The 27,383-nt window shown below is 59.8% G+C and overlaps 2 protein-coding genes across 8 annotated transcripts; both read left to right on the top strand.

Moving 5' to 3' along the window:
• The first annotated feature begins 57 nt into the window (after positions 1–57).
• ABCB8 (ATP binding cassette subfamily B member 8) lies at positions 58–11,024 on the top strand. 2 transcript variants are annotated; one of them, XM_073002645.2, is made up of 16 exons: positions 58–407; positions 2,170–2,479; positions 2,778–2,927; positions 3,090–3,184; positions 3,776–3,881; positions 4,095–4,256; positions 4,755–4,840; positions 5,210–5,307; positions 6,078–6,183; positions 6,278–6,311; positions 6,511–6,647; positions 7,451–7,545; positions 8,182–8,315; positions 8,667–8,814; positions 9,442–9,692; positions 10,702–11,024. In XM_073002645.2, exons 1-16 carry the CDS (start codon positions 58–60, stop codon positions 10,780–10,782), a joined length of 2,343 nt encoding a protein of 780 aa, XP_072858746.2. In that variant the 3' UTR covers positions 10,783–11,024. The 2 variants fall into 2 exon arrangements, with proteins under 2 accessions (XP_072858746.2, XP_072858747.2); XM_073002646.2 differs by lacking the exon at positions 58–407 and adding an exon at positions 555–1,548.
• A 1,276-nt stretch (positions 11,025–12,300) lies between these two features.
• On the top strand, positions 12,301–26,351 carry LOC110082590 (uncharacterized). 6 transcript variants are annotated; one of them, XM_073002639.2, is made up of 10 exons: positions 12,301–12,448; positions 14,110–14,221; positions 16,795–16,983; positions 17,976–18,139; positions 18,896–19,016; positions 19,596–19,706; positions 20,652–20,768; positions 21,721–22,159; positions 23,366–24,231; positions 24,882–26,351. In XM_073002639.2, the coding sequence occupies exons 2-10, from the start codon at positions 14,188–14,190 to the stop codon at positions 26,087–26,089; spliced, it is 3,249 nt and encodes a 1,082-aa protein (XP_072858740.2). In that variant the 5' UTR covers positions 12,301–12,448; positions 14,110–14,187; the 3' UTR covers positions 26,090–26,351. The 6 variants fall into 6 exon arrangements, with proteins under 6 accessions (XP_072858740.2, XP_072858742.2, XP_072858743.2 ...); XM_073002641.2 differs by having other exon boundaries at positions 21,724–22,159; XM_073002642.2 differs by lacking the exon at positions 20,652–20,768 and having other exon boundaries at positions 21,724–22,159.
• The last annotated feature ends 1,032 nt before the right edge of the window (positions 26,352–27,383 follow it).

A 27,383-nucleotide genomic window follows, 5' to 3' on the forward strand; every position in this document is an offset into this window, starting at 1 on the left:
GCCAAGCGCCCGGGCCTGATCCTGCGCCGGTGCGCGGAGGGAGGGAGGGAGACCTTCATGGATCGGCCCCGGCGGAGCGGGGGGGGGCGGCCGCCCAGCAGCCTCTACGCTCTCGCCCCGCCCACTCCGCCCGGGCCACGCCCCCGACCGCAAGGCATTGTGGGCCGGTGTTGCCGGCGTTGGTTCCAACATGGCGGCGGAGGTGCCGGTCGGAGCAGCAGCCGTCTGAGGGGGGGGTCCCTCGAGAAGGGCGGCGGGCTCCCGGGCCTCCTTATTTTAACTTCCCCCGTCATGTTGCCGCGGCTGCTCCTCCTCCTGCGGCCGGGGCTGGCCGGGGGACGCGGCCACGGCGAGCGCCTGACCCCGGGGCCCACCAGCGGACCTTTCCGGGCCTTCCTGGTTGCCAGGTAACCGTTGCCCTCTCGCAGGGCAGGCTGGGAACTCGCTTCCCTCAGGCCGGGAGGGAGCTGTTCTCGCGGCCGGCCGGCCGCCCACTTACCCATGATGCTTCTCCGCTTCTCAAGGCTTCTTGGTCGCTGTAGTCCAGCCGCGGGCAGGAGAGGAGCCGGAGCCTTCGCTCGGCCGAGGGGCGCGCTGGGAGTTGTAGTTTGTTGTCGCGTCGCCGCTGCCCACGTGCCGCGGGCGGAGAAGCCGAGGGAGCCCCGCCGGGAAGGATCGCGATGAGCAGCCCGTTCCCGAGGGAGGAGGGAGGAGGGAGCCTCGCGGGGAAGGGGGCGCCGCCGGCCGGGCCTCCCGGGGCGAAGAACCATAGAAAGCGGGCGGGGGGGGGGAGGGAAAGGCCGCCTTTTCTGCCACGCGAAAGCCACCGGGGCTTTCCCCGAAGGGCTGGTTTCCCAGAGCCCTTCCTTGCCTTGGCCCGACTCGCTTTTCTCTCCTTAGCTGCCGGGTGGACCGCAGTTGCGCGCCGTGGTGCCGGTTCTCTCGCGCGGCAACGGCCCTTTCTTTCGGGGGCTCCCCCTAGACAGAGGAATGCTCGGGGGGAGGAGGAGGGGGGGGAGTTCCCCGCCCCCTTCTTCGGGGCGGGCGGGGGGGGGGAAAGCATCATCCTGTGCCCCTTGGGCCGCCCCGGACCTGCCGCCTCTAGAGACGGAAGGCCGGCCGGGAGCTCTCCAGCCCGCCCGCCCGCCTCTCGGGTGGCCTTTAGGTATTCGCAGAAAACTGCTTTTGGAAAACGGAGCCCTTTCAAAAAAAAAAAAATAGCCAATATAAGCTGGATCTGAAATAGCCCGTTAAAAAGGCTGGCGTGACACATGAGAATTTGGCATGGGCTGCTTCTCTTTTTTATGCATCACACACTGGAGCTCTTAAACAGTGGCTGGGCATACATTTTTTTTCGTTGTTGTTAAAGAGTATCATAGACCCATAAAGTTCGGAGGGGCCTAGAAGGCCATCAAGTCCTGCTCGATGCAGGAATACAAATCAGAGCAGATGCTGTATAACAGAGGACTGTCCAGTTTTCTTTTGGATGACTTCAGCGTTGAAGCACTCACCAGCTCACCCTGAAGCCATTGTCCTACTTCTCTAACAGTTAAGAGGTTTTTCTTAATACTTTGCTGAAATCTGGTTTGCTGTAACTTAATCTCATTACAGTATTAGGTATCATGCACTCTCGGATGATCAAGAAGAGATCCTGCCTCTTCTCTGTAGGACAGCCTTTCAAGTCTTTGAAAAGTGCTGTCTAATCTCCCCTCGATCTTTTTTGAAGCTAAATACTGTATGCCCAATTTTTTCAGTCTTTTCTCATGTTTTCTATGATTCCTCTTATTACTTAGCATGTTACTGTTTTGAAATTTAAGATGGAGTAAAAATAACAAGATCCCACCTGAATGTTTAAAAGTGGGCTCGAAAACGTGCTCCTCCCCCACCTGCGTGGCCACGCTCCACTTTGACAGGCTGCCTCATGCCCAGGTTCCATGGACTGGGCTGGGACAAATCCTGAGACGAGAGGTGGCCCCGCAGAGGCAAAGATGGGTTTCCTTTCTAGAGGTGGCCTTCGCCTCCTAGGAAGAAGCGTTGTCTCTTTTCCTGCAGAGGTTTTAGCTCCGTCTTCACTTGCAGCCAGCTTTGCTGTCTTTATGGTGCACGGAGGCCTCCGCGGCAGGTGGGGAAGGTTCCCTCACCTCCCGTTCTTTTCCTCCTGTCCTCCAGGTATTCCGGCAGCCATGCCCGCTTCTCCTGCTTCCTGCGGACTCCCAGCCACCTGGCCAAGCCACCCCCAGCGGTGGTGCTGCTCTTTCCCCGCCGGCCCCTCCCACTGGCCCGGCTGGCAGCTGCACTGGCAGGACCAGCCTTGGTGGGGCTGGCAGCTGGGTTTGGCAGCAGGGTGCTCTGCCAGGGGGCCAGAATGGCAGAGGTGGTCTGTGCCCTCCCGCCAGCAGAGAAGGAGCCAGACTTTGACTGGGCCATGTTCTGGAAGTTCGTGCGTCCGCAGCTGCTGGCCCTGACAGCGGCTGTCTTGGTGAGCATCTTCCCTTCCTCTCTTTCAGTTGATGGGAGGTGCTGTGTCTCTTGCAGAGGATGGAGGGGGTGGTGGAATAAATCCACAGGGGTGTGGCCATCGCAGGGGTAAGAGGGTGGGCAGAAGAACAGGCATTGACGAAGATAACCAGTCACGTGAGTAGGAGTCCAGTCTGGCCACTGACAGCTTGAAATGACCACAGACCTAGAGAGCGGAAGGGGCGGTGGCGAGTCTTGCTGAGCAGCTTTGCCTGCCCGAAGGACCCTCCCGTTTGACCTCCCTCCCTCCCTGCCTTCAGTTTGCACTGGGAGCCGCACTCCTCAACATCCAGATCCCTCTCCTCCTTGGCAAGCTGGTGAACGTGGTGACGCAGCACATGCGCGTGTCTGATTACCTGCGTGTCGTGCGTGAACCTGCCCTGCGCCTATTGAGCATCTACGGCCTCCAGGTGGGTGCCAGCTGATGGCGGTGGGGCTGGGAGGGGTCTTCTGGGCAGAGAGGATTGAGGTCTCTTGCCTTCAGAGGCTGCCCTGCGGGCGGGCGGGGGGAATGGAGGTGGGAACGGTGACTGAGGGATGTTCCTTTTTTTTTCTTCCCACACCTGCTCCAGGGGGTGATGACCTTTGGATACATCCTGCTGCTTTCATGGATTGGGGAGAAGGTGGCTGGCAGCATGCGGAAGCAGCTCTTTGCCTCCTTGCTTAGGTAAGCGGACTGGGAATGGCTGCAGGTGAAGGGGACTCCTCTGGCATGAGGTGTGGACTTCTAGAGCCAGAACCAGAAGAGGCACCTTGTGATCGAAAACAGTGGGGAGGGGATAGAGCGTGAACAGCATCTTGGAGAGGCTGTGTTGTTCAACACAAAAACGACACCGTCTTAACGGAATCTGCCCTTGCTCTTGTTGTCTCCAGTAAAGTAGGTAAAGCACAGGTGCACCCTAGCGTCGCATTCCTAGGGCGTCCCCCCTCTCAAAAGCTGCCCCCTCCAAACATAACAGGATTCACTGACTGGTAAATGGATATAAGATTGTGGGCTGAGCCATACCCAGGTGCTCCAGGAACTTAGATTCGGTCCCTGCCCGTTTAAAAATCTGGCTCTGGGAAAGTTGCAAGGCGGAATTGCTGGGAGGAAGGAGTGCATCGACAGTGTAGAGCCGGCAAGATGTCACGGCAGTCGCTCCTTTCTTCTGACGGACGAGTCCTTTGGCAGAAGAGAGGAATGGCCTGTGAGAGGGCCGGCCAAGGTAGCCCCGGGGGCCCCAGGGTCACTCTGGCTCTCCCCACCCTCTTTCTCAAGGCAGGAGGTGGCCTTCTTTGATGCCAACCAGACAGGGCAGCTGGTGAACCGCCTCACGGCCGACATCCAGGAGTTCAAGTCCTCCTTCAAGCTCGTCATCTCTCAGGTGGGTGTGCAAGGGTGGGGGGGGGGCTGGGGTTGTATGGGAGGTGGTTGAATCGGGGTTTGCTGGAGGGAGACTGCTTGAATGATGTCTGAAATGGTTTCAGGGGTTAAGCTGTCCAGCTGATGTGAGGGGAGGCATTTCTCCTCCCTCCCTCCCTACCTCCCTCCTTTCCTTCCTTTTAACGATGTGCTCCTTGCTTCTTCTTCCCCCCAGGGCCTACGCAGTCTCACTCAAACTGCAGGCTGCGTTGTGTCTCTCTACATGATTTCTCCCAAGCTGACGGGGCTGCTGGTGGTGGTGATGCCTTTCCTGGTGGGGATTGGGACCTTTCTCGGAGCCTCCCTGCGCAAGCTTTCCCGCAAAGCCCAAGAGCAAGTAAGTGCGGTCTGCCCTGTGAGTTCTGCAATCCGGGTCCGTGAAGCGGATGGAGACACAAGGGTGTCTGTGCCCAACGCTACCCTTGGGGGCGGGAGCATGGGAAGCTGTAAGTCATTCCAGGCCTACAGATACATCCTTCAGCTCCTCCTGTTAGCTTCTCGGAGTTCTCCTGCAGATAGTAGCCATCTCTGCCACTTAACTCCTTCTCTTGCATTCAGACGGGTAACGCTGTCTCTTCATCAGTTCCATTGTGTCGTATCCTGTCCCTCCTCCGGGGACCCTGAATGGCATGACATGAGTAGGGAAACCCATGGGCCGGAAACAGTCGCCCAGGGAGAGAGCATCGGCCGGCTTCTCCATTCTTAGCGTCTTTCCTTCCGAGCCCATTGCCCCGTCGGCTGTCTCCTTCCCTCTGCCTTCGGATGGAACTGGCTCTGTGGGTCAGCTGAGCCCGGGGCTCCCACGCCACTTGAGCCATTCCTTTCTTGAGCGCAGGTGGCCAAGGCCACGGCTGTGGCAGATGAAGCCCTGGGCAATGTCCGGACAGTGCGGGCCTTCGCCATGGAGACCAAAGAGATCCAGTGAGTACCGTGAGGAGAGCCCTTGGCCCCTTCCCTCCCTGGCTGGGTCCTCCAGGTCCCCACTTCCTTTGGGTCCCAACCGTGCAGCTGCCTGAGAGGGGACCCGGCAGGGAGGGGGTCCTTCCCTTCATGGCTGGAAGGGGCGCAGGGCGTCTGTGTTACAGTGCTCAAGGGCACGGTGTGGGTGCGCGCACACTCCCGAGACCTAATTCTTCGTTCCTGGAACCCCTGCCCAACCCCTTTTCTGCCTCGACGGCCGAAGGCAGTCCCTTGTGGAGCCGGAGGCTTGTGGAGCTCTCCTTTGCCTTGGATTGGACCGGCAACAGGCCTTGGGCAGGTGTTAGCCTCGCTCCTCCATTTCCCTTGCAGGCAGTATTCAGGGGAGGTGGATCAGGCCAGCCGCCTCAACATGAACCTGGGGATGGGCATTGCCTTCTTCCAGGGGCTCTCCAACGTGGCCCTCAACTGTGAGTAGAAACAGGCCCCCTCCGTGGGCACCCTTGTGAGTCTTTTCTTCTTCCTTCCCCTTTTCCCTCACCCTGGGTGTTGGGCATGAGGCTTGCAGGCCTGAATCACTGGAGGTGTGGGGGGTGGCAGCTCCTCCCCGCCTACATTCAGCTCTTCGGGGACACCTCGGGGCTGTGGCTCTTTTTCCAGGCTGGCTGCTTTTTGAGGCAGCCGAGAGGAAGCTGGAGACCCTCACGGAGGGGGAGAGGGTGGCACACGACGGGCCCAGCCCTTGACACCACAGGTTGCTGCAGAGACCTTGCTTTATGGAAGTTGCCAAGTGCCGGCAGTGGGAAGCCAGCAAGGAATTCCACAGCCCTTGCGTGGAGGCAGGGCCACCCTCTGAGGGCCCCCTGGCCCTGACAAGAGGCTGCATGTGTGAACCAGCCAATGGCGCCTGAAGGGGCGTGCCATCTTCTACGGCCATGCGGCATCCCTGGCACCAATCCTGCCTGCCTCCTCCCCCCCACGTGCTTCTGCTCTTCTTGTTTTAGTGCTCAGCTCCTGCTGGAGGCCTCGGTTGTGCTTCCAAACCGGTTGCGGCTCCAGCCCTCTTGAGAGAGTGCTGGGGGTGGGGTGGGGGAGGGGGCAGGTACCCTTTAGCCCTGGAATGGGCTCATGAGTCCTGTGTGGGCTTTTCCCCTGCCCCACCTCCCAAGCCTCTTCCCTTGGGGTCCCCTTGTCAGTCCCTTCTCCACCTCCCCTTCCCGTGGTCTGGTTTTCCTTCCAGGTATTGTGCTGGGCACCATTTTTGTAGGGGGCTCCCTTATGGCCGGGGAAGAAATCACACCTGGAGACCTCATGTCCTTTTTGGTGTCCTCCCAGACTGTGCAAAGGTAAGACCGCTGTCACCCCCACATCCCCACTCCTGTGCCCAAAGACAGAGCCCCCCACGCCCACCCCCTGACAGACTCCTTTTGCATCCTTTAGGTCCATGGCCAGCATTTCCATCCTGTTTGGGCAGGTACGTGGGGCAGGAAACCCATCCCTGGGGTTCTTCTACCTTCCACAGGAACAGAGTGAGGCCAGAGCAGGGCAATTGAGTGGCTGTGTACGAGAGTGGGGAGAGGGCAAGCCATCTTGCTCAAGAGGAGAGGAGATTTGCCTGCGACCCTCCTCCTCCTCCTCCTCCTCACAACTGCTGGGTTGTGGATCTGCTCCAGGTCTTGCGGGGAATGAGCGCCGGGGCCCGTGTGTTTGAATTCATGACCCTGCCTTCAGAAGTCTCCGTCTGTGAGAAAGAGCAGCTGGCGTGCAGCATGCTGAGCGGGCGCATTGAGTTCCAGGACGTCTCCTTCAGGTGAGCGCCGGCTGCCGTGGAGAACAGGCCTCTGGTGGCAGAAGGCCTTACAGAGGGAGGGGGGTCTCCTGCCTAAGTGCCTTCTGGCCACAAACAAGGTTTGAGAGGGAACCAAACCCAACAAACGGAAATCAGAAATACTTAAACTTACACAGCTTATTTGCGGTTCCTGACCAGGCTCTCCGTTTCTCTGAAACAGGCACTCTAACTTGGAAAAGAGCCACCCCCCTGCTGTATCTCTGGGATCTTCTGTCAGCACCTCCTCTCAGCTGCCATAATTGCTCCTGGCTTCTTCTGGTTTTCCCTGATGGGAGACTCATTGATTTAAATTTTAATTCCACCCATCTAGTGGCCCAGCCACTGCTATGGGCAACTTATAGCATCACACTGTAAACATTAATAGATTTCTGGCTGTTGATGTGGGATGGGGTGCCTTGTTTAAGAAGGGGCTGCCAACATCCCGGAGTCCCTCAGTGATTCCCAGAGCCCCCGTACATCCGTCTTGCCCGATGTTCTCCTTGCTCCTCCAACTCTGAGCCCCTGCCGTCCCCATGCCAGCCAAGCTGTTGCACAAGCCGCGAGGGATTTTCAGCTCTTCTGATGGACTTCTTTGCCCATTATCCCTCCTTATTGACTGGATATGCCAGGATTGATGGGAGCTGGAATTGAGCCACACCCGGAGGGGCGTGTGTTCCCCAGCCTGCAACACCGTGGGGGACTTACCGTCCTCCCGAAGTGTAAGCTGAGCTGAGAGAGCTCCAGGACCATTTAGAACCCTCTTGCCCCCTTCTTTCCCCTGCCAGTTACCCGACACGGCCAGACTACCAGGTGCTGCGAGACTTCAACCTGGTCATCCCAGCGAACAAGACGGTGGCCATCGTGGGACAGTCTGGAGGGGGTGAGCTCTTCCATCCCTTTTCTCACCCGTGGCACATTTACAAAGCTTTGCGGTTTGGGATCTCCCCACCCCCTTCTGGTACTGGAGGAGGCATCTGGGTGGGGGCACCAGTGGGGACCTGGCGCTCTCAGCCCACTGCTGAAAGAAACCAGAATGGTGTGAGCCGTTTTGGTGGTGTTAGGTATTGGCATTCATCTCAAGGGCTTGTTTATTTATAGCTTGTAGTCACTTTTTTTTTTCTGTGAAGTGCAACCGTGAGTGGAGGGAAAGTCAAATACAAGAAATAAATGCTTCACTTGACTTTCTTATTCTCCGCCTTCTACTTGCTTGTTTGATTGTGCTTTCATGAGGCCAGCGGCATTACGATGGTTGATTCTCATTTTACCGTGCTTTTGTCGCTGAGTCTTGGTACCCCTGTGAACTGAATATGTGTGCTGCCTGCTTCTTCCTCGAAATAATGGGTGGAAATTTCTCCACAACTCTTCCACTGATTCGAGGCTCACAACAGTGCTCCTCTTTCCTGCCCATGGGTATCCTCTGTCCGTGAAACTGCCAAGAAGGCAAAGCAAGGAGGGCAGATTTCTCACCTGGCAAAGGGGCCATCTCTGACCCTGACGTTTCCTCCCGTCTGCCTAGGGAAGTCTACTATCGCCGCCCTTCTGGAGAGGTTCTACGAGCCCACCGACGGCGCGATTTTCCTGGATGGGCGGGACATCTGCACGCTTGACCAGACCTGGCTCCGTGGGGAGATCATTGGTTTTATTAACCAGGTGAGAAGTCGGGCCGCTGGCAGGGTGAACTGCTGGGCCAGTTTTCTCGTAGTTGGAAAGGAAACCAGGAGGAGACAGCAGGGCATTGCAGAATCACAAGTGGTGTGGTGTGGACCGAGGCCATCTTTCTCTGTCTGAAACAAAAGCAGCAGCATCTACGACCAAGCAACAAGTAGAAGGTGTTCTTGAAGGACGCCTGACAGAACTGGCTGCCCTAGGATGGAGTGGATGCTGGGTATAGAAATTGCGTAGCTGGTGAGGAGGCAAATCAGGCAGCACGGCAGCAACCTCTGCCACCTTGTGTTGGACGTTCTCCTTGGTTCTGAGGCTTCCCTCTTTCTTATGCCCCAGGAACCAGTGCTGTTCAGCACAAGCATCCTGGAGAACATCCGTTTTGGCAAGCCTTGCGCCTCCGATGCTGAAATTTATGCGGCTGCTCGCCTTGCTAACGCCGATGAGTTCATCCGCAGCTTTCCAGATGGCTACAACACTGTTGTGGGTGAGAAAAGACCAGAGGGAGGGGCGCGGGACGCAGTGGGTCCGGAAGGAAAGAGCCACCTTCGGGTGGGCAACCCGAGGCCCAGGAGCCCCGCACGGCTTGTCCCCAGGAAGGCTCCCGCTTCACATCCCCCTGCCCACACCTCTTCTCCTGGGAATGTGGTGTTTCTGTTCTTCCCTGCTCTACAAAAATAAGATCCGTTAGTGATTCCTCCCTCCATAACCCTTTGGCAAAAACACTTAGTGGGGGAAGGCCAGGCGACTGGCATTCATCGGCACGTTCATGAGAACTGGACGGTGGAGACCTTTTGTTGGCAGTTCCTTCTATCTAAACAGTAGAAGTAGATTTGGGGCTGCCGCGTGTTTTCCTGATCCCACATTCAGGATGTCTTGATTATGAGGGGTTCCCTTGATGCTACAACGTGCTGTAGGGCTTAAAATGGCATTATGTTTCTTTGGGGGGGGGGGGTGTTTATGCACAGAGATGCTTATGCAGAGTGAGGAACAGGCAGTGATGCCAGGCAGCGACGCCTTGGTGTCCCTGCTGTTATGGGATGTATCCCCTCTTCCTCCCCTCCTAAGGTGTGCCCTCTGTTGTGCCCCTTGTCCTCCCTCTCCCCCACCCTAGGTGAGCGTGGTGTGACCTTATCCGGAGGGCAGAAGCAACGGGTGGCTATTGCCCGGGCCCTCATCAAGAACCCCAAAGTGCTAATCCTGGATGAGGCCACAAGCGCCCTGGATGCTGAATCGGAACACGTGGTCCAAGAAGCTTTGGACCGTGCAGTGGCTGGCCGCACTGTGCTGGTGATTGCCCACCGCCTCAGCACGGTGAAAGATGCAGACCTCATTGTGGTCCTGTCCAAGGGCCAGGTGGCAGAGGTGAGCCAGAAGGAGAGGAAAGTGTGGTCTTAGGGGTGGTGATGCCTCTGGACAGGCAGAAGCGAAAAGGGGGAATCACAAACACACAGAGGAGGAGGAGGTTTGGCACTCCTGCACTACAGCCCCCTTAGCACTCAATGCCAATATTCATAAGTTACCCTTTGGCCTTAAAAGGGACACACACACACCCGGGCTGTCCCCACTCTTGGAAATCCCAATAGCATTAAATCCACAGAGCCTGAAAGCAAAGATAGAAGTGAAAACCAAACAGTTCCACAACCGACAAGGTTAAAGAAGTCTGCAGAAATCTTAGTGCAGGTGTGGGCACTGAGCAACCATATCAGACTTCTGGGGGGGGGGGTTGTTATGTCCCCCTCCCCCCATTGTCCTCCTTGGGCCTCTGGAGACTGGATAGGTTGCTAAAAATGAGAAGGAAGGAACACCCCCACAGAGGCAAGTGTCCACTTCCAATCTTTCAGCAAAATGGGATTGTTTGAATGTTAAAACGGGGGCCAGGGGGGGATGCGGCTGTGACGTCTGGAGTAAGGGAACCGACGCTCCAGGTTTCTGTCAGCTACAGTTTGTTCCCTGCCGACACACCACCACCACCACCGAAACACCAAGTGGTTGCCACTGAACTGGTGACCATTGAACCGCAAGTGTCTCCAGGATCACACTTGGCCCACCCTTCCTTCAGGAAATAAAAATGCCTTATTATCTCTCTCTCTCTCTCTCTCTCTCTCTCTCTCTCTCTCTCTCTCTCTCTCTCTCTCTCTCTCTCTCTCTCACACACACACACACACACACACACACACACACACACACACACACATATTGATCTTGAGGGAAGGTCAAGCTGGCTGTCTATAGGAGGAAAGTGCCTGAGTGTCAGTGGATTGGGGGGGGGCAGCCCAGGTACGGTCTTGGCACCTTCACTGTTTCTTTGTGACACAGTTTTGAGAACAACGTTCTTGCTTCAAGGAATGCCCGTCTCTCTTTCCCCATCCAGGCTGGGACACACGCCGAGCTCCTGCGAAAGGGCGGGATCTATGCGGAGCTGATCCGGCGCCAAACCAAAGATGGTGTCTGAAGCAGGAGGAAGCTGCTGAACGGCCCCAGAGGAAGGGGGTCTCCACAGCCTGCCCTCTTTCAGTTGCGATTCTTGGGAGAAAAATCCTGACCCTTTTTGCCCTGCTCAAGTTATTTGTGAGCTGGGCAGGAGAGGGACAAGGCTCACAGCCCACTGCTCTGGAGCCTGTTATGACGTTGAACAGAGCTTTTATTGTATTTTCAACTGTTTTCCCCCCTCAAATACAGTATTTTGCCTTTGGACACTGCTTTGGGTTGTCTTTAGGTTATGCGCAGAGTGCGGTTGCTAGTCCTGAAGGTTCAAAAGCTTTGTGACAGACAGTGGGATGTTTATTTTTTAATTATTTTATTTAAAATATTTAAGCTGGCTTACAACATAAAGCAAGTCGATGCAACAATCTGTTTTTAAAAAACCCTCTTAGGCAGCCAGTCACTGTGGGAAGGTTTGCTTGAGGAGAAAGGTATTTGCAGAAGGACAGCAAGGATGGGGCCAGGCTGGCCTCCAGTGGGAGGGAGTTCCAGAGTCTCTGGGAGCAGCCACAGAGAAGACTCCTGTGAAGGTGGCGGGACTGAGAGAAAGGCCTCTCCTGATGACAATCTTAATACCTGGGCAGGCCCATAGGGAGAGGCATGGTCGTTGGGATAGTTTGGACCCAAAGCCATTTAGGGCTTTATAGGTTAAAGCCAGCAAATTCCCAGAATTCAACCTGGGAACGGATGGGAAGCCGCCAACAGGAACGGATCTAAGGGCAGGTTGTGTGTTATCCCTCTAACCAGCCCCAGGTTAGCCGTCTGGCTGCTGCAATTGGGACTCATGGAAGTTTCTGAACCGTGTCCAAAAGCAGCCCCAGGCAGAGTGTGTTGCCCTGATATAACTAAGGCCTGGGAAGAACCTAAAGGGTTGCGGGGTGGGGTGGGGGGGTGCGGCAATCCTGGGTGGCTTCCCCTTGTTTCTTAGCTGCAAGTCACCGGGGGGGGGGGGGGGGGGGCATTCAGAAATGATGGGATCTGCTTGCCAGGCATTAGCAGCCCAAGAACATAAAAACCAGGCACGGGTGCAAAGGGTGGCAGGCAGAGGGGGGGCGGAGGACGCCTTCCCCCCCCCACCGGCAAAACGCCCGCCGTCTTGTAGCTAAGCCCCCGCTGGTCCCACCCCAGCCCGGGAGCCCGGCTCTCCCCAGGAGGAGCCCGTGGCCCCCTCTCCACTCGGCTGCCGTCGAAGGGGCGGGAGCGTGGGGTGAGGGCTGAGCCCGGAGCGGCCCCTGCCCCCAGGATCATCCTGCCCCCCCCCCCCCGAGCAGCCCCTTGCCGGAGAAGGCGCCCCGGGACACGCACACACACACAGCCCCCAGGCGCGGCGGGGGCGTCTGCACAAGCCCCGACTCCCTCCAGGCCGGTGGAGACCGGGGGGGGGGGACACCTTGCGGGCGATGGGACACGAAGAACCGCGCCCTTCCCGGCCCGGAAGGCTCGCCGAACCCTCGGACCCCCCCATCTGCTGGGAGGAGGACTACGCTTCCCGGCGTGCTCCGCGGTCGGGGGGGAGGAGGGGCGGGGCGTGACCCCCCCGCCGCCCGGCCTGTCCCGGGAGCGAAGGGCCGCCGACGCCGCAGCCGGAGGAGGAAGCAGGGCGGGGCGGGAACGGAGGGCCCCCCCCACCGCAGAAGGTGGGTCCCCCTCTCTCTTCTCCCCCCCTCCGAGCACTTGGAGCAAGGGAGGGCCCCCTCCCCCTCCACCCCCCGTGCTGGGGGAGCGTCCGGGGTGGGGCGAGGCAGGGGACCCCCCCTCCCAGGCTCCTTATCCCCCCCCCCCACACACACACATACACACACCCCTACCTACCGCATATGGGCGGGCAGCGCTTGGCCCTCGGTCGGCCCGGCCCTTCCTCCAAACCGGGGGGGGGGCGGGAGAAGGAGGCGCTTTTGGCCCCCACGGCGCCCCCCCCCTCTCCGCAGTTCATTGCGCGAAGGGCGCCGGGCGGCTGCAGAGGGAACAAAGGAAGGGGCGCCCGATCCTGGGGAGGGAGGGGGGGGCGACCCCGGGGTGGGGGTGGGGGGGCAGACAAGCAGGCCGCCGGCGGGGACCCTCCGGTGACAGCCCAAGGGGGCGGGGAAACGGGGGCGGCTCCCGCCACTCATTTCCCCCCCCCGCCGAACCGCGCCGCCCAGAGAAGGGCTCTGCCCCGCACAGCCTCCCGCGGGGCGATGGGGGGTGGGGCTGGGCCCCGCCTTCACCCCCCACGCACACACGGCGGCGGGGGGGGGCACGTCTCTCCGCCTGGCCCCTCGGTGCAGCTGGGCCGGGGCCGCCCCCTCCCCTCCCCTCCGCCCGGAGGGTTGACCCCTTTCCTGCTGCGGGCCCAGCGCTTCGGGGTTGGGGGGGGGGGCGCGGAAGACAGTTTCTTCCCTCCCCCCCCCCCTTGATATCTTAGCAGGGCCGGGAGGAGAAAGAGGAAGGGGGTGTGTGAAGAAGGCGCCCCGGGAAGGGGAAGACACTCCTTGTGCCATAGAAGGGGGGCGCGGGGGGGGGGCGGAGGAGTGGCCCACCCCCACCCCCACCCCAGGCCTCTTCCCCAGAAGAAAGCGGGGAGGGGGGGCGACCACTGACAGCAGGGGCTGCAGCCCTGCCCTCCTTTGGGGTTAGTCCCCTGAAGGGCGGGGGGGGGGAAGGAGAGAGATCTGGGGCCCTATTACAGGTTCTCCTCCCCCCCCCCGCTTACACACTTGCCCGCAAGCGCTCCCCCCTCCTTCCTTAGGGCAGTTGTCCAGTGGGGGAGGTTGGGGGTGACCTTGGAGGCCCTGGCCGGAGCGGTTCCTTCGCGCCCCGCGATGGGCCGATCGCTTGCGCCGGGCGGGGGGCCCGTCGATCCATGGGGGGGGGGGGTCTGAGCTGGAGAAGCCTTCAAAACCGAGCCCTCTGGCCTGAAAGGGAGGGCTCTGGAGGCAGCTTGGGGGGGCAGTGGGGGGGCTTCCAGAACACGGGAAGCAGGACCAGGCTTTAAGGGGAGGTGGGCTTCACCCACAAAGACTAAGGTGGGGTAGAAGCCGTGGGGGGGGACTCAGTGGGGCGCGGGAGCCTGGAGGGCCTTTCTGGGGGTCGCCATCACTCAGGCGCGGCTTCCTGGCACGTTACATGCGCGTGCCGTGGGTGTGTAGGTGGGGGGAAGGGAAGGGAGGGGAGGGGCTGGCGGTGGCGGGGGGGTACCCAGACCCCCCCCCCCTCAGCGGCTTCAGGGGCTCTGAGGATTCTGGCCAGTCCGTCCGTCGGGGGGGAGGCTCTCTCACGAAATGGGACCCGCTGACTGCTGCCTTGATGGACCTTGCAGGGCGGTGGTGGGTGCTGAGATCGGTTCCCCGTCAGAAGAGGGGCAGCAGAAGGGAAGCGAGTGCGGAAGAGGAGCGTGATGCCGGAGGACTGCAAACCCAGCGCCACCCGGGGTGAGGGCCGCTCTTTGGCTCTTGCCCAAGGGGCATCGCGGGCGGGGGGGGCTGGAGATCTGGGCCAGGACGGCTGGAACGGGCCCTGGGAGGGGGGAGGGGAAAGGAGCCAGGGGAGGGGGTGGGCACGGCCAGTGGTGCCGCCGTGCCAGGGTAGCCTCTTTTCCGCAGGATGCCCAGCCTCTGCCCTGCGCTCTTAGGAGGACAGCCCTCCTTCCCAGGGAGGGGGCACCGGGCACAGCAGAGAATGCTGGGAAATGTAGTCTCTGAGTTCCACAAGTTGGTTGCAGGCCTGGGACAGGCCCTTTGCCCTTATTTCCAGCCAAGGACTCACACGACCTCTTTTGGGGCCCTTTGATTTATTGGGAACTGGGGGGGCTCAGAAAAAGTTCAGGGGTGGGGCAATTCTGATGCCGAGGAGATGGTTTGGCACTGAAGCAACAGCAGGCCAGGAGAGAAGGGCACCCCCTACACACACCCGGGCAAACACGCACACACGCATGCAGTGCGATGATCTTGCTCCTTTTAGTAAGGAGGAGTCGGACCTTCTGGCATCAGAACACAACCGAGCGCACGCAGCGTAACTTTGCCAGCGTTAATGGCTGCCCCTTTCCTGCTCTCGTCGCTCGGCCGCTCTCAACCCCTGCCCAGAACTCGGCCGCCTGGAGACTTCTTCAGCAATTTGGCATCGCTTGGCAGAAACACAGCACATGACTTTCTAAATCTCAGACCCCAAAGGGTAAAAGTGCTGTTTTTCAGGAGTTTCGCAACATGGGAGGTGCCTGGGGCCGCTTTCTTTGGCTTGGTGTGCGATTTGGCAGGTGGGCCGGCTTCCTTGGGAAAGGGCTAGTGGCCAGGTTTGAACCTTTGGGCTCAATTAGGGTCCTTTTTAAAAGCAGCCGATTTAAAACTGCAAATGGTCTTTGCAGCCTCTGGATACATGGGTCCCCAATGTGTCAAAGAGGGCAGTTGCCCCACCCCACCCCAAAGGAGGGACGGGTCACCACCCGGGGGGGGGGTCATGGATTCAGATCTGCTGGCCTCAGCTGGGGGGGGGAGGGAGGGAGAGGGGAGTGATGCCGGGGGGGGGAGGCTCTGTATTTGAGCCAGACTCACTCCTCAGTTGGGGGGGGGGAGTGATGGGAGGGCTGGAGGCTGTGTCACAGCAGGAGGAGGAGAAGAGAGAGCGCAGGTGCACATCCCCCTCCTGGGCCTGGCCAGCTGGTTGGGGGGGGGCCTGGGGGAGGGAGTTCCCCCCCTTCCAGCAGGATTGATCCGGGAGGCCCAGCAATGGCGGTCCTCCTCCTCGAGAGTGCCAAGGGAAACCCCCCCCCCGGGGCCAGGACACCCCCCCTTCTGGCGAGTGCCTGCGAGCCGGCCTGCTGCTTGGGGCTCCTGCCAGTCCCGCCTCGGTTGGCCTGCATGTGGGAAACAGCCGCCCCTGAGAGTTTCCAGGGGGTCTTCTCTAGAGGAAGCAAGAGACGTCGTGAGTGGCGTGTCGGCTGCTCTTTGTTTGGCTGGGGGGGGGCAGGAGGAGATGACTAGCATCCCCTGGCCTTCAGGCTTGTTGAGCTTGGGGCTTTGGGGGAGAGGAGGTTCCCCTTCTGGAACCGCCTCCCTCCCCAGGTGGACAAGTGATTCCCTAGAGAGCATCTTCCTTGGCGTGGGACAGAGCAGGGATTCGTCAGGTCTGGCTGGACCAAAGGGAGCAGCCGTGATTATTCCTCATCAGCGCGGAGGGAGGCGTGGCGGGTGGAAGGCTGAGGCTCCCGGCATCCCAGGCAGGGTGAGGTTGCCCCCGGGGAGCCACCTGCAGCACAGGGATCGGGACCCCCAGGTCCAATTCCCTGCAGGGGTCCGTCCTGAGGGAGGGAGCGCTGTTGGGAGGAGAGAACCTGGTGTGCGGCAGGAGCCCCCCCCCTCCGGAGGGCCCCCTTCCCTGCCACCCTGGCTCTCTTCTGGGGGGGGTCCAAACATGGCAGTTTGCAGAAAAACCTGGTTCCGTGCAGTCTCACATGAGAAAGGCTTCTGCAAATGGCCGGGGGGGGCGCGGGCTTAGAAAAATAGATGAATCCCCTTTTCCATTTCAAGAGGTCTTCAGTGTGCTTTCACTTTATTTCTTTTTATTTCCCACCGCTAGCTTCAGAGCATAAGCCCCGAAGCTAGCGTGAGGGAAGGTCTACCTTCACGGGACAGAGTTGCTTGGGGAAGGCCCCTTTCCACCTCCTCAGCAGAAAAGGGCCGTAGCTGACCCCAGAGCCCCCTCCCAAGGACGTTGGCGCCTGGCCGGCCTCTTTCCTCTGATGCCGAAGACGCCGAGGAAGGAACCGGGGAATGGTGTCAGATAAGCAAGCCCTGAGCGTTGCCATCTTGCGCAGACGGCACGACAGAAAGGAGCCCCCGGAAGCTGCTCTGCGCCCGGAGGGGCCGGGAGCCTCTTCTGCCCCTCAGGGAGGCCGCCGGGGTGGGGTGGGGGGCAGGGGGGAGCGGTGGTTCTGTGCTCAGCCCTTGGCGTCCCCTTGGGGTTGCCATCCTACCGTTAGGAGCCTTGCTTCCCCTTTGTCGTCTTCCAGGCTTGGCTTCCAGCAAAGTAGGGCCGCCCTGTGACATGGAGGAGGAAGAAGAGGAGGAGGAAGAAGAGGAAGAGGAGGAAGAGGAAGAGGAGGAGGAAGAGGGTCCCAGCCACCCAACAGAGGACCAGGGGCTCACCTGGGAGCCTGCTGGGTGGAAGGAGGCCGCCATCCCCGAGCGTCCTCTTCCAGGTGAGATGAGCAAGGAGCCCTGCCCGCAGCCTGGATCCCCGGGGAGGGGGGGTGGCTGGGAGGTTTGGGGGGGGCTGCTGCGAGGGAAGACGCCTGAGGTTTTGCAAGCCGGGATCTTGGGGCCAGCTCTGTTTCTAAGGGGAGTTCCCCAGGAGGCTTGGGGTGTGTTTGGTGGAAGGAGAGGGAACGGGCTGGCAGGTCCCGGCAGGGGGTGACCTTCAGAACTGCCCCCCCCCGCATGCTTCTGGATTGCAGCTCCCAGAATTCCCCAAGGATCCCCACAGGGAGAATTCTGGGAAGTACAGCCCAAATTGGCATTTTACAGAGGAAGTGGCCTTCCATACGGGGGGCGGGGGGGCACTTCCTATCCATTATTTGGCTTGGAAGAAACATGTCCTGGCAGAGGCCGGGAGTGGCTGGGTTGCAGTGGGAGTCCCAGTGAATCAAGGGATAGGTAGTTCTCGGATAGGGGCTCTCTGTAGAGACTTTGGGGAGGGGAGCAGGACTACCTATCCCATAACGTCTTGGGACTCCCCTGCAGCCTGGCTGCTTCCAGCCTCCTCTGCCAGAGTTGCAGCCCAGAAGGCAGGGAGGCCTCATACGGGGGGGGGGGGGGAGACGCGGGAGGCTCCCCACGAAGGCGGTGTAGCGGGCAGGCGGGCGGGCCGACGTAGAATACTAGAAAAATAGAGTGGGAAGGGGGGCCTCTGAGGCCATCCAGTCCAACCTCTTCCGGCTCCAGGCAGGAACCCAAATCCCAGCAAAGCCGACAGAGGTTGGTGCAGTTTCCCCTTTGAAGACGGCGCTCACCACCTCTCCCTGAGGCCGTGGGTTTCACCGTCGTCCTGCTCTCCCCCTTAAGGAGCTTGGCCCTTCAGATCCTGTCCCCCCCCCCCCCCGTCCTCTGCCCGAGGGTTTCCCTGTGCTGGCACCTGATGGGGAGGTTGCCGAAGGAACCCCCCGCCCATCCTCACTCGGCCCTTCTTCTCCAGGGGGTCCAGGTGCCACCGGCTGGATGGCCGCTCCCCCTTCCCAGGGCCCTTCGGCGCCCTCGGGGGCCTGGCAAGGCCTGTGCACCTGGCAGTGTTGGCGCCTCCGAGTCCTGGAGCACCTGGAGCAGGAGCAGGCCACTGGGAGACACACCTGGGCAGCTCAGGTGAGAAGGCTGGAGGGAGGGAGGGAGGCGGGGGGAAGCCCTTGCCCCCTGCCTTTCAAGCAGCCTAACCCAGAGGTCGCCCCAGCTGCTCAGGGATTGGGGTGCAATTTCACTTTTGTGTTTATTGAGATGTACGCCCTGCCCACCAAGGGTTCACGAGTGCTCCGGAGCGCTTGGCGGGGTTCGCACGCACCTGCCCGATTCAGGCACTGCTCTCGGCGGCCAGTCTCCAGGCCCCACCCGTCTCCTCCCTCCAGCTCGAGCCAGGCCAACAAGCTCAGCGGGCATTAAACAGTTTTTTTGGGGGGGGGGGCAGGAGGCTGTGTGCTGGCCAGAGGCGGCTGTCCCCTCGCACACCTCTCTCCGTACCTCCTTCCTTTGTGGGAGTTCCCGGGACAGAAGGGGCTGCCCCGTTGACTGATTGACCAAAATGGGCCTCTAAGGACTTTGGGGCTCACGTGGGTTCGCTGCTTCTCCTGCTGCTGGAGATCCGTTTCGGGTCCCAGCCTCCCCCCGTGTCTCCCCTAAACCCACGGCCGCTCCCTGCTGGGGGTCGCGTCAATCTGGGGGCCTTGCTGGGGTTCCTAACTTCCTGCCCCGCTCAGATTACATGGGGCCAAGTGCCCTCTGACTTGGCAGCGTCCTCTGAAGGGGGGGAGCGGGGCCAGCCAACGGATGCCAGTCTGTCCCTTCTGCCCCCGCCCCCCCCTCGTGGCTGTGCCAGGTTCTGAGCGGGCTCCGGCCTGTCCTTTTCAGGTGACCTTTGAAGACGTGGCCGTCTATTTCTCGTCGGAGGAGTGGGCAGAGCTGACGGCCTGGCAGAAGGACTTATACTGGGAGGTGATGAAGGGAAACCACGACCTCACGGCCTCGCTGGGTGAGGGGAGCCTCAGACTCGCCCACGCACCCCCCCATCCCGGGTCGGTAGAAGCTTCCCCACCCTCTGCTTAACAGCTGCCGGCATCTTCTGGTGCTCCTCCGCCTCCATCCGGGGGCCGTGAGAGACCACAGGAGAGACTCCGTCCCAGGCCGGAGGGCAAGGACGTCCTGGAGACGGCAGCAGGATGGCCCCTTGTGTGCCCGCTGTGCCCAGAGCCCTCGGGTTGGACTGTTGGGGGAGGCAAGAGGGCAGTTGCCCACGGAGTGCCAAGATCCCCCTGATTTGGGTGGGAGCTGATGGGTGGCCAAGAGAGGCTGGAATCTGCCGTTTCCACCCTTGGCGCTGCGGTTGAGGACCCTCCTTCTCCCCTTCTCAGATGCCCGAATCCTGGCTCTTTTCCAAGCAGACCATCAGCCTCACGGCACTGATCACATGCTTCCTGCCTCTGGCTTTGCCCCCTCGTGGCCAGGGCACAGAGCTGGGGGAAGTGTGGGGAGAGAAGGGTCAGCCACCCTGCTGCCCCTCTGCCACCACACAGGCGTTGATGGCCCTGCTTCTTTTCCCCCTCGCACGCAGCGCCTGCCTGCGGTCCCGCCTCGGAGGTTCTGCGCCGGATGGAACGAGGGGAGGCCCCCCCGTCTGAGACACCTCCGGATGAAAAGCAGGAAGACCCGCCCCCTTGCCCTGGTGAGTGACGCAGCGGCTGGGCCCATGGAGGTCGGCTCACCCATCACCGGCTTTCCTGGGGTGATTCCCTATTCTGGGCAGCGCCCCAAAACCGGAACGTCCGTGCAGGGTCAAGAACGCAGGGCTGGTTGGCTGTTCGGGGTCTGGCAGAGGGGTTCCTGATTTCCCCCCCCCCGGTCTCCTTGAGCATTCTCAGGGCACAGACCCCAAAGAGGTCGGCTTGAGTCTGGAGACGTCTTAACCCAGGCGAGGTGGACGCGGGAAAGGGGCTGCTGGGCAGTGCCCGGGTGCCCTCCGTGCTGCTTTCCGCACCTCCATTTTTTGGTGAGCGTTTAACCCTTTGGGAGCCACGCGTTGGGTCTCAGTGGGAAGCTGCTAGGAGGACCAGCCTCACGCTTGCCTCTGAAAGAGGGCCGCGCTGGCATTGCCCAGTCTGGTGTGCGGGCGTGTGGGCTGCCTCCCTTCCTCAGTCCTCAAATCCCAACCCGCTTGGGGCTGCTCTGTTCCCAGGAAAGGTGGGAAACAGCCAAACCGCTTGGCCCAGACGTCGAAAGCCAACAGGATGGTTATCCCTGAACCCGGTCAGGAAACGCAGAAGCTGGCACAGCCAAGAGAGTGCCACGTGGCAGAGGCGGCTCCTGCCTTGCCAAAATTATAGCGAAATTCTAGCCTGAGCAATTGTGCCGGGAGACATTTACTCCCGATTTATCCTGGGAAGAAGCAGGGACACAGGCTTTCCCTCTGGTCCTCCTGTGCCAAAGCCAACCCCCCCCCCAAAAAATGCCTTGAAGCGGGGAGAGCTTCCTGGGATCCTGCTGGCTACCTTCCAGCCCATGTCCTGAGAAATGGCTCCATCTGAGCACCCTGAGTGGTCGTTCTCTCCGCCGTTTTCCTTTCGCTGACATTCCTGGTCCCTCTCTCTCCCTTTTGGTCTTTCTGGTGCAGCTTGGGGGGACCCTGCGCGACCCAGAGGGAGAAGCGGCCTGGGAGCAGAGGATTCCCTCAGCAGGACCCAAGCGGACGATGCGGCGGCGGGAGGCCTCCTGGGTGTCCCCAGCCCTGGTAATCGTGGTCGGGGCTTTGTGAGCAAGCCTTGCAGAGGAGGAGGTGGGGGTGGGGATGGTGCCAGAGCCAGCCTGGACCGGTCTTGGCTTTGGAGCTGCCTGTACACCCCCCGCCCTCCCCTTTCCGCATGCCACTTAGGTTAGGCCTGTGGAAGGGTCTTTGGGAGGCAGGGGGAGGACCCCCAGCGCCTCTTGAAACCAGAACCTGGCGCTGGTGGGCACAGCAGCCCCCTTGCCTTAGGCAGAGGGGCTGCCGGGCGGGGGGAGGCTTTCTGGCCTTGATACTGGGGCCCCTCCATGCAGAGATGGCTTTGAGGGAGGCGGACGAAGGCTCCCCAGGAGCCCAGCAGAAGAAAAGGTGTCTGAGGGGAGAGGAGGGGTCGGCTGCCTCCCAGAGGGTGGACTCCTCTCAGGAGAGGCCTGCCTTCTCTGGGCACACCCTAACCTTGAAGCTCTCCTTCCACTTCTCTGCTTTCTGTGAATTGCCTGTCAGTATCTGGAGAGGGAGGGAGGGAAGGCTGTTTGGGATGCGATTCGGCTGCCAGTCAGGGCCACGGCAGTGGATCGACCCCCTCGGGGAGCAAACAGTGGGGCTCCCTTGCAGGAATCATTTGGAGCCATTGCTCAGGTGGCTTCGTGTGGCTGTTTGGGGCTTAGGTTTAGCACTTAAGTGAAAGGGGGGGAACTGCACCCGGGGGGGCAGCCAGGCAAGAGGCAAGCTAGATTCTCAAAGGTCTGCAGAGCCCAACAGTCAGTGTCCCCTAGGAAATCCAGGCTGCGGAGGGGACTTGTCTGTTGCCTGACCTTCATCCTCAGTTCGGGTCCTGGAAGAGGGAGAACCCATGTCCAGGGAGGCTTGCAGTCAATTTTGGGTGAGGAAAGCGGGGGCTTCCCTTTTGCTAGCCCCACTAGCCGCTTTCCCTGACCCTCTGGCCCTGTGCTTGCTCAAGCAGATGCCCTGGCGTGCATCAAGGGTGAAGAGAAGCCGGGGGCTGCCAAGAGGGAGCCAGGGGGCGTGCCCGCACATGACTGCAAGGAATGCGGCCAGAGTCTCCCTGGGCGGGATGCCCGGATGGCTCACGTCCTCGGCACCCGCCTCCACCCGCAGGCCCTGCCCTGCCCTCTGTGCGGGAGAGTCTTCGGCAGCCCCAGCAGCCTGGCTCTGCACCAGCACACCTGCCACCGGGAGCGAGTCTTCACCTGCGTGGACTGCAAAAGCAGCTTCCTCTACGAGGAGCAGGAGGCCAGCCGGATCCAGGCGCAGCTGGCCCTGGGCCAGCTCTTCAAGTGCTTCCACTGCAGTTGCCGGATTGCCCTCCTCGTGGACCAAAAGCCCAGCTCGCTGCACGGGGGCATGGCCTTTGGGCAGCCAGACACCCTGTACTACAGGTGAGGAAGGGGGCTAGGTGCTTGGGATGCGGGGGGGGGGGAGGCTTCTCCCATCACAGAACGGAGTCTCTCTTTCACAGCTGTCATACCCCACACACCGAAAAGCTCGGCTGTCCCTATCTGGCGTGATTTTTAAAATCTCTGGCCACGGGGGTGGAGAGGGGTGTGTGTTTGCGCCCCACTTTTATAACCAGTGTTGAGAGAGCTGTCCATTCCTGTGGGTCCCAAAAAAGTTTGTTTCTTAGGGGGGGATGTGCAGGCCACACCGAGGGGGCTACAGAGGCACAGGCAGCTCGTGAGAGATGTCAGTGCATTTCTTGCAGCGGGCGGTATAAACTAAATGAAGAACCACAGATGACCCTCCTTTGTTCTGTTCCTGAATGTAAAATCATTAGCTGATACAGCCCTTATTTGTTCCTCCTGGAGTACCAGGATCTGTTGTAGAGTAGATGGATACCCCGATCCCCAAAATCAAGGAGCTATGAGAGTGTGATGGAACGTCTTTGCTGGAACGCAGACGCCCACCACATCCCAAAATCTTGGGACAGACAGAGGAGGGGAAGCTGTCTCCCTGACGTGCTTCTGAGCTCCTCAAAAGGATCTGTCAGTGCATGGAGTGGGAAGGGGGTTGCCAGAGAGCTGACCCCTTCCCTGCAGGGCAGCCCCGGCGCGCTGAAGGTGGGCCGAGCCTTCCAGGGAGCACAGACTACAGGGCTCTCTGTTCAGAAGCTTGGAAGCCGTCCTGAGAGGTGGGGCCCTGCCTGCTCTCACTCTTTGGGTGGGAGAGGAACTGAGCAGCAGGGAAAGAATTTTAAATCAGCTCTGCCGCCGCTGCCACCAAACCACAACCCCTCCACTCTGGGAAGTTGTGTTAGGAGACAGCCTTCTGACAGTTCCCTGTTCTTCTATGGAGAAGGGTGAAGCCCAGAAGTGAGCCACCCCCTGCAGGCAGCAGCCACCACCCCACAGTGTCTCCTGAGACCTCTCCACCCCTCACCCTGCAAAGGCTAAGACACTCCAGATTCTCGGCACAAATCAAACTCTCTCCTCCATAGGACATTTCTGGGGTCGACAGGTGTTGCTTCCTAGCTCCCCCCCTCCCCAAGGGGCTTGGAGCCCTCCAAGAACATCCCTTGGCTCAGCCCGGCTCCTCCTGCTTCCCTCCTCGGCCTCCCCACCCACCCTACCTTTCCTTTCTTTCCGCAGTCACCAGAGGGCCATGGAGCAGGTCCGGCAGCGTGCCGCTCACTGGACCATCTCGGAGACCAAAGCGTTTGTGGAGCTTTGGGGGGACGACTGCGTCCAGACGGCGCTTTACGACAACTATCGGAACGAGGTGCAGTACAAGCGCCTATCAGACAAAATGAGGAAGATGGGCTTCCACCGTAACCTGGAGCAGTGCCGGCAGCGAGCCAAAGACCTGAGACGCGGCTTCAAAGAGATCAAAGACGGCAACCTCCACTCCAACCGCGCCCGCCAGACCATGCCCTTCTTCGCTCTCTTGGACCGCTTCCTGATGATGAGCCGGGGGCTGGTCATCCCCAAGGTGTGCGTGAACAGGGCCAAGCAGAAAGGCCGGAAGGGCCGGGGCCGCGGGGCGGAGGAACCGTCCTTGGCTTTCATGCTGCCCCCCGAAACCCTCGGGTCCCGCCAGCTGCCCCTCCCAGGCCAGGACTCTTACGCCCGCGTGTTGGGACTTGCTGACTACCCGCTTCAGAGGCGCAACAAACACGGTTACAGCCAGGATGTCGATCTTTCCGACTACCCGCTGCAGTTGCCCGACCCGGACCCCTTGGCCCATGTGATGGAGATACCCAGCTACCCGCTGCGTGGGCAGAATGAACGTCCTTCTTCCCACGCCACGGGACCCACAGACTTCCCGCTTCAGCTGCAAGAGAAAGACACGTCGCTGGGGGTAGAATCTGGCTGGGTCCCTGGTCACAGTCGGCCTCCGCAGATGCTGCTCCCTCCCATCAACGGGTTGTCCACTGCTGTCAGCAACCTTTGGGCACAAATTGCCACCATGCCCACGGGACGGCCTGCGAATACGGCAGCCCAGGCAGGCGTGCCAAGTAAGTATGGCCTCTGCTTCCGGATCCTGGGGGTGTAAACTGTGCTTAGTCCCGGGTGCAGAGCCTTCTTTCCAGACACCCTTTCCAGCCCATATATATCAGCCTCTGTCCCTCAGTTTTTGGACCAGTTCTTTTGGAGGAGGCCTCCAACTCTCTCCCCCTCCCCGCCCCCAGTCTCACAGAACTTAGCACATTTCTGGCACTTTGGAAAAAGTTCCTCTCTGCCATATCTCTGGAGAAGTCCTGCAGGCCTTGGAGCAGAACTCTTGGGCCATTTCCCTTCCCATTGTGGAAACTGCCCCTCTGTGCTAAACTGGTTTGTGAATCACTGGACAGCGTGGATGTTTAGGTCTCTATTGGCGGAAGCCAGAGGTTGGGAGTTCGATTCCCCCCCCCAACTGGGCCTCCTTGACAGGGGCTGCCCCCCCCCACGATCCGTAGGGACCCTTCCAGCTCTGCAGTTCTAAGATGATGATAATGATCCACGAAGCAAGGTTTGTAGTGGTGATGGGAGTAGCCCTAGAGGTGGCATTTTAAAAAGTTGCTATACTTGCCTCCTGTAGAAGTTTTGGAGTGGTTTACAAACACCAGCGTGTGTAAACATCAAGAGTACACCCGCATAAAAAAGCCCCATCTTTTTTACCCACCAGCCTGGCACCCAGGAAAGGCCCCGAGTTCCTCCGCCAAGCGGATGCGCGACCTCCGGCTGCGTCGCAGGAGGCAACGAGCCGCCATGGCCCGGGTGCTGCTGGGGGCCAGTTACCGCCCCAACGACCGGACCGTGTGGAGCAAGACCCAGAAAACGGACTGGTGGGACAACCTGCTGGCCGGCCAGCCCGACAACGGGGAGTGGATCCGCTATTTCCGCATGTCACGAGCGGCCGTGCTCGATCTGGTGGAGAAGCTGCGCCCGGTGCTGCAGCGCGAGGACACCAACATGCGCGCCGCCATCCCAGTGGACAAACGAGTGGCCCTCACGCTCTGGAAGCTGGCCACCTCGGACAGCTACCGGTCGGTCGCCAACCAGTTTGGCGTGGGCGTCTCGACCGTCTCGGTCATCGTCATGGAGGTGTGCGAAGCCATCCACGACGTGCTGCTGAAACACGTCGTCCAGCTTGGGGAGGCTCAGGCGGTGATGGAGGGCTTTGAGAGGATCGGCTTCCCAAACTGCATCGGGGCGGTGGACGAAACCCACATTCCCATTCTGTGTTCTCCGCACGGCACGTCCGCCTACATCAACGGGAAGGGCTTGGTCTCCATGGTTTTGCAGGCCCTGGTGGACAGCGCTGGGCGTTTCATGGATGTGTACGCAGGGTGGTCGGGGGGGACCCAGGATTCTGGGTTGCCGTGGGGCTCCCCGCTTTTTGAGCGAATGGAGAAAGGTGCATTTGGTCCACAGACCACCACGGAGATTGAAGGGGTCCCCGTGAGCCCTGTCCTACTGGGTGGCCCCGCATGTCCCCTGAGGCCGTGGCTCATGAAACCCTACCCGGAGGCCTCCAGCAGGGCCCGCGAACGCTTCAATGCGCTCCTGAGCAAGTGCCGCATGGCTGTGACCTATGCCTTTGAGAGGCTGAAAGGGCGTTGGCGTTGCCTTCTCAAGCGCCTCGATGTGGCCGAGAAGAACGTCCCTCTGGTCATTGTGGCCTGCTGCATCCTGCACAACATTTGTGAGAGCAGAAATGAGGCCATGCAGGAGGGCTGGCAGGAGGGCATGGACTGCGCTGACCTGCCGTCAGCAGCCTCTGAGAGCCAGGCAGGCAGCTTGCCGGAGACGGAGGAGACGGGCGAAGCACACTGCATCCGCGAGGCCTTCTGCGCTTTCTTTGAGAAGAGATGGCAGGAAGAAGACCCGTGAGAGGGAGGGAGGGCGGGAGGAGGCACTTTGTGTGTGTTCATGTGTGATAGCACCCCGTTGCCCATCCTGGATGTCACCAAGACCGAGCTAACTCAGGTTACAATCCCCTTCTGTGGCGTTACTTCACGTGGAAGGATGGCAACATCCATCCCTCGGTGAAGGACATTTTTTACTGGTTGCACTGTCTGATCTTTTATAAACCTTTTATAAAATCTGCATAGTTTCATCCAGAACCTCAGTAAATCTTTCCTTCTTGAAAGAAGTCAATGGACTGCTGTGTTGGGACTTTTTGGGTTGTTTCTTGTGAACAAGAGCCTCTCTGTCAGGGACAAGGGACTTAAGCAGTCTGTTCTACAAAACTTGGGTTCATGTCGAATAACTGGCCATGGAGATGGAGCAGTGGGAGGAAAACAGATGAGCTGGGCACCGGCGGTTTTGGATCAGTTCAGATGGTCAAGAATGAATGACAAAACCTCTGCAGTTTAAAATGTAGGCATCCTTCAGTCTCAAGAGACTATGGTAATGTGCTCTGAAAAGTTTAAGAAAGGCTGCACAATCCACACCGGCACCCTTAGGCAACTGTTGTGGGTTTTCTGTGCCACAGGCAACAAACAGCACCATCTTTTCCCAGTGACTCTTCCATGAATGCAGGAGCTTTGGGGGATAAGTTGGTCAGAGAGGGTGTACCCCTTCCTGCTCATCTATTAGAGGACTGACCCAAGATCTTTAGCTGGCTGAGTCAAAGGAGAAAATGGTGGTTTGCGAGGGGTCAGGGAGGCCACACATGTGGATATAGGAAATCCCCCACTCAACAGGGGTGGAGGCCTTAGATACAGTCTGTCCCCTATTGATTGTGCTGCCTTTCATCCCCAGAAAGATCAGGACCATGCCCATCAGAAAGAACACAGTTAACAACTTAATAACCCATGACAACAGGGGGAGAAGGACTGCAGAGGTGGGATTATCCCTCAACCCCAGTCCTTTGCCCTTCTAAGGAGCTTTTTCAGATCCCGGGGGGGGGGGGAGGAGTGAAACCAAGGTGGAGGATCTATCCAGGGATCTCCTACCAACGCTCCTCAGACTGAAGAAGCTACTTGGATGAGGAGCAAAACGTTTCAACCTAACAGGAAAGAAGTCCAGTTGTTATGACTCAACTTCCAGATAACCTCACCTGGAGGACTGAGCATCTTCACCAATACGCCCCTTCCTCATTCTGCACACAGAAGCTGAGTTGTGTGGTAAGATGTACTTCAGCCCAAACTGATGGCTTCGACCTCCCCACTTATGCCAATCA

This window comes from Pogona vitticeps, chromosome 6 (genome assembly GCF_051106095.1).
Source record: "Pogona vitticeps strain Pit_001003342236 chromosome 6, PviZW2.1, whole genome shotgun sequence".
NCBI lineage: Eukaryota > Metazoa > Chordata > Lepidosauria > Squamata > Agamidae > Pogona > Pogona vitticeps.

Coding starts and splice junctions, on each gene's coding strand:
- ABCB8 (XM_073002645.2), top strand. CDS start 58: ATGGATCGGCCCCGGCGGAGCGGGGGGGGGCGGCCGCCCAGCAGCCTC. Junction 3,882..4,094: donor TCAAGCTCGTCATCTCTCAG/GTGGGTGTGCAA, acceptor TCTTCCCCCCAG/GGCCTACGCAGTCTCACTCA. Junction 8,316..8,666: donor TCATTGGTTTTATTAACCAG/GTGAGAAGTCGG, acceptor CTTATGCCCCAG/GAACCAGTGCTGTTCAGCAC.
- LOC110082590 (XM_073002639.2), top strand. CDS start 14,188: ATGCCGGAGGACTGCAAACCCAGCGCCACCCGGG. Junction 20,769..21,720: donor CCTGGGTGTCCCCAGCCCTG/GTAATCGTGGTC, acceptor TGCTTGCTCAAG/CAGATGCCCTGGCGTGCATC. Junction 22,160..23,365: donor CCAGACACCCTGTACTACAG/GTGAGGAAGGGG, acceptor TTCTTTCCGCAG/TCACCAGAGGGCCATGGAGC.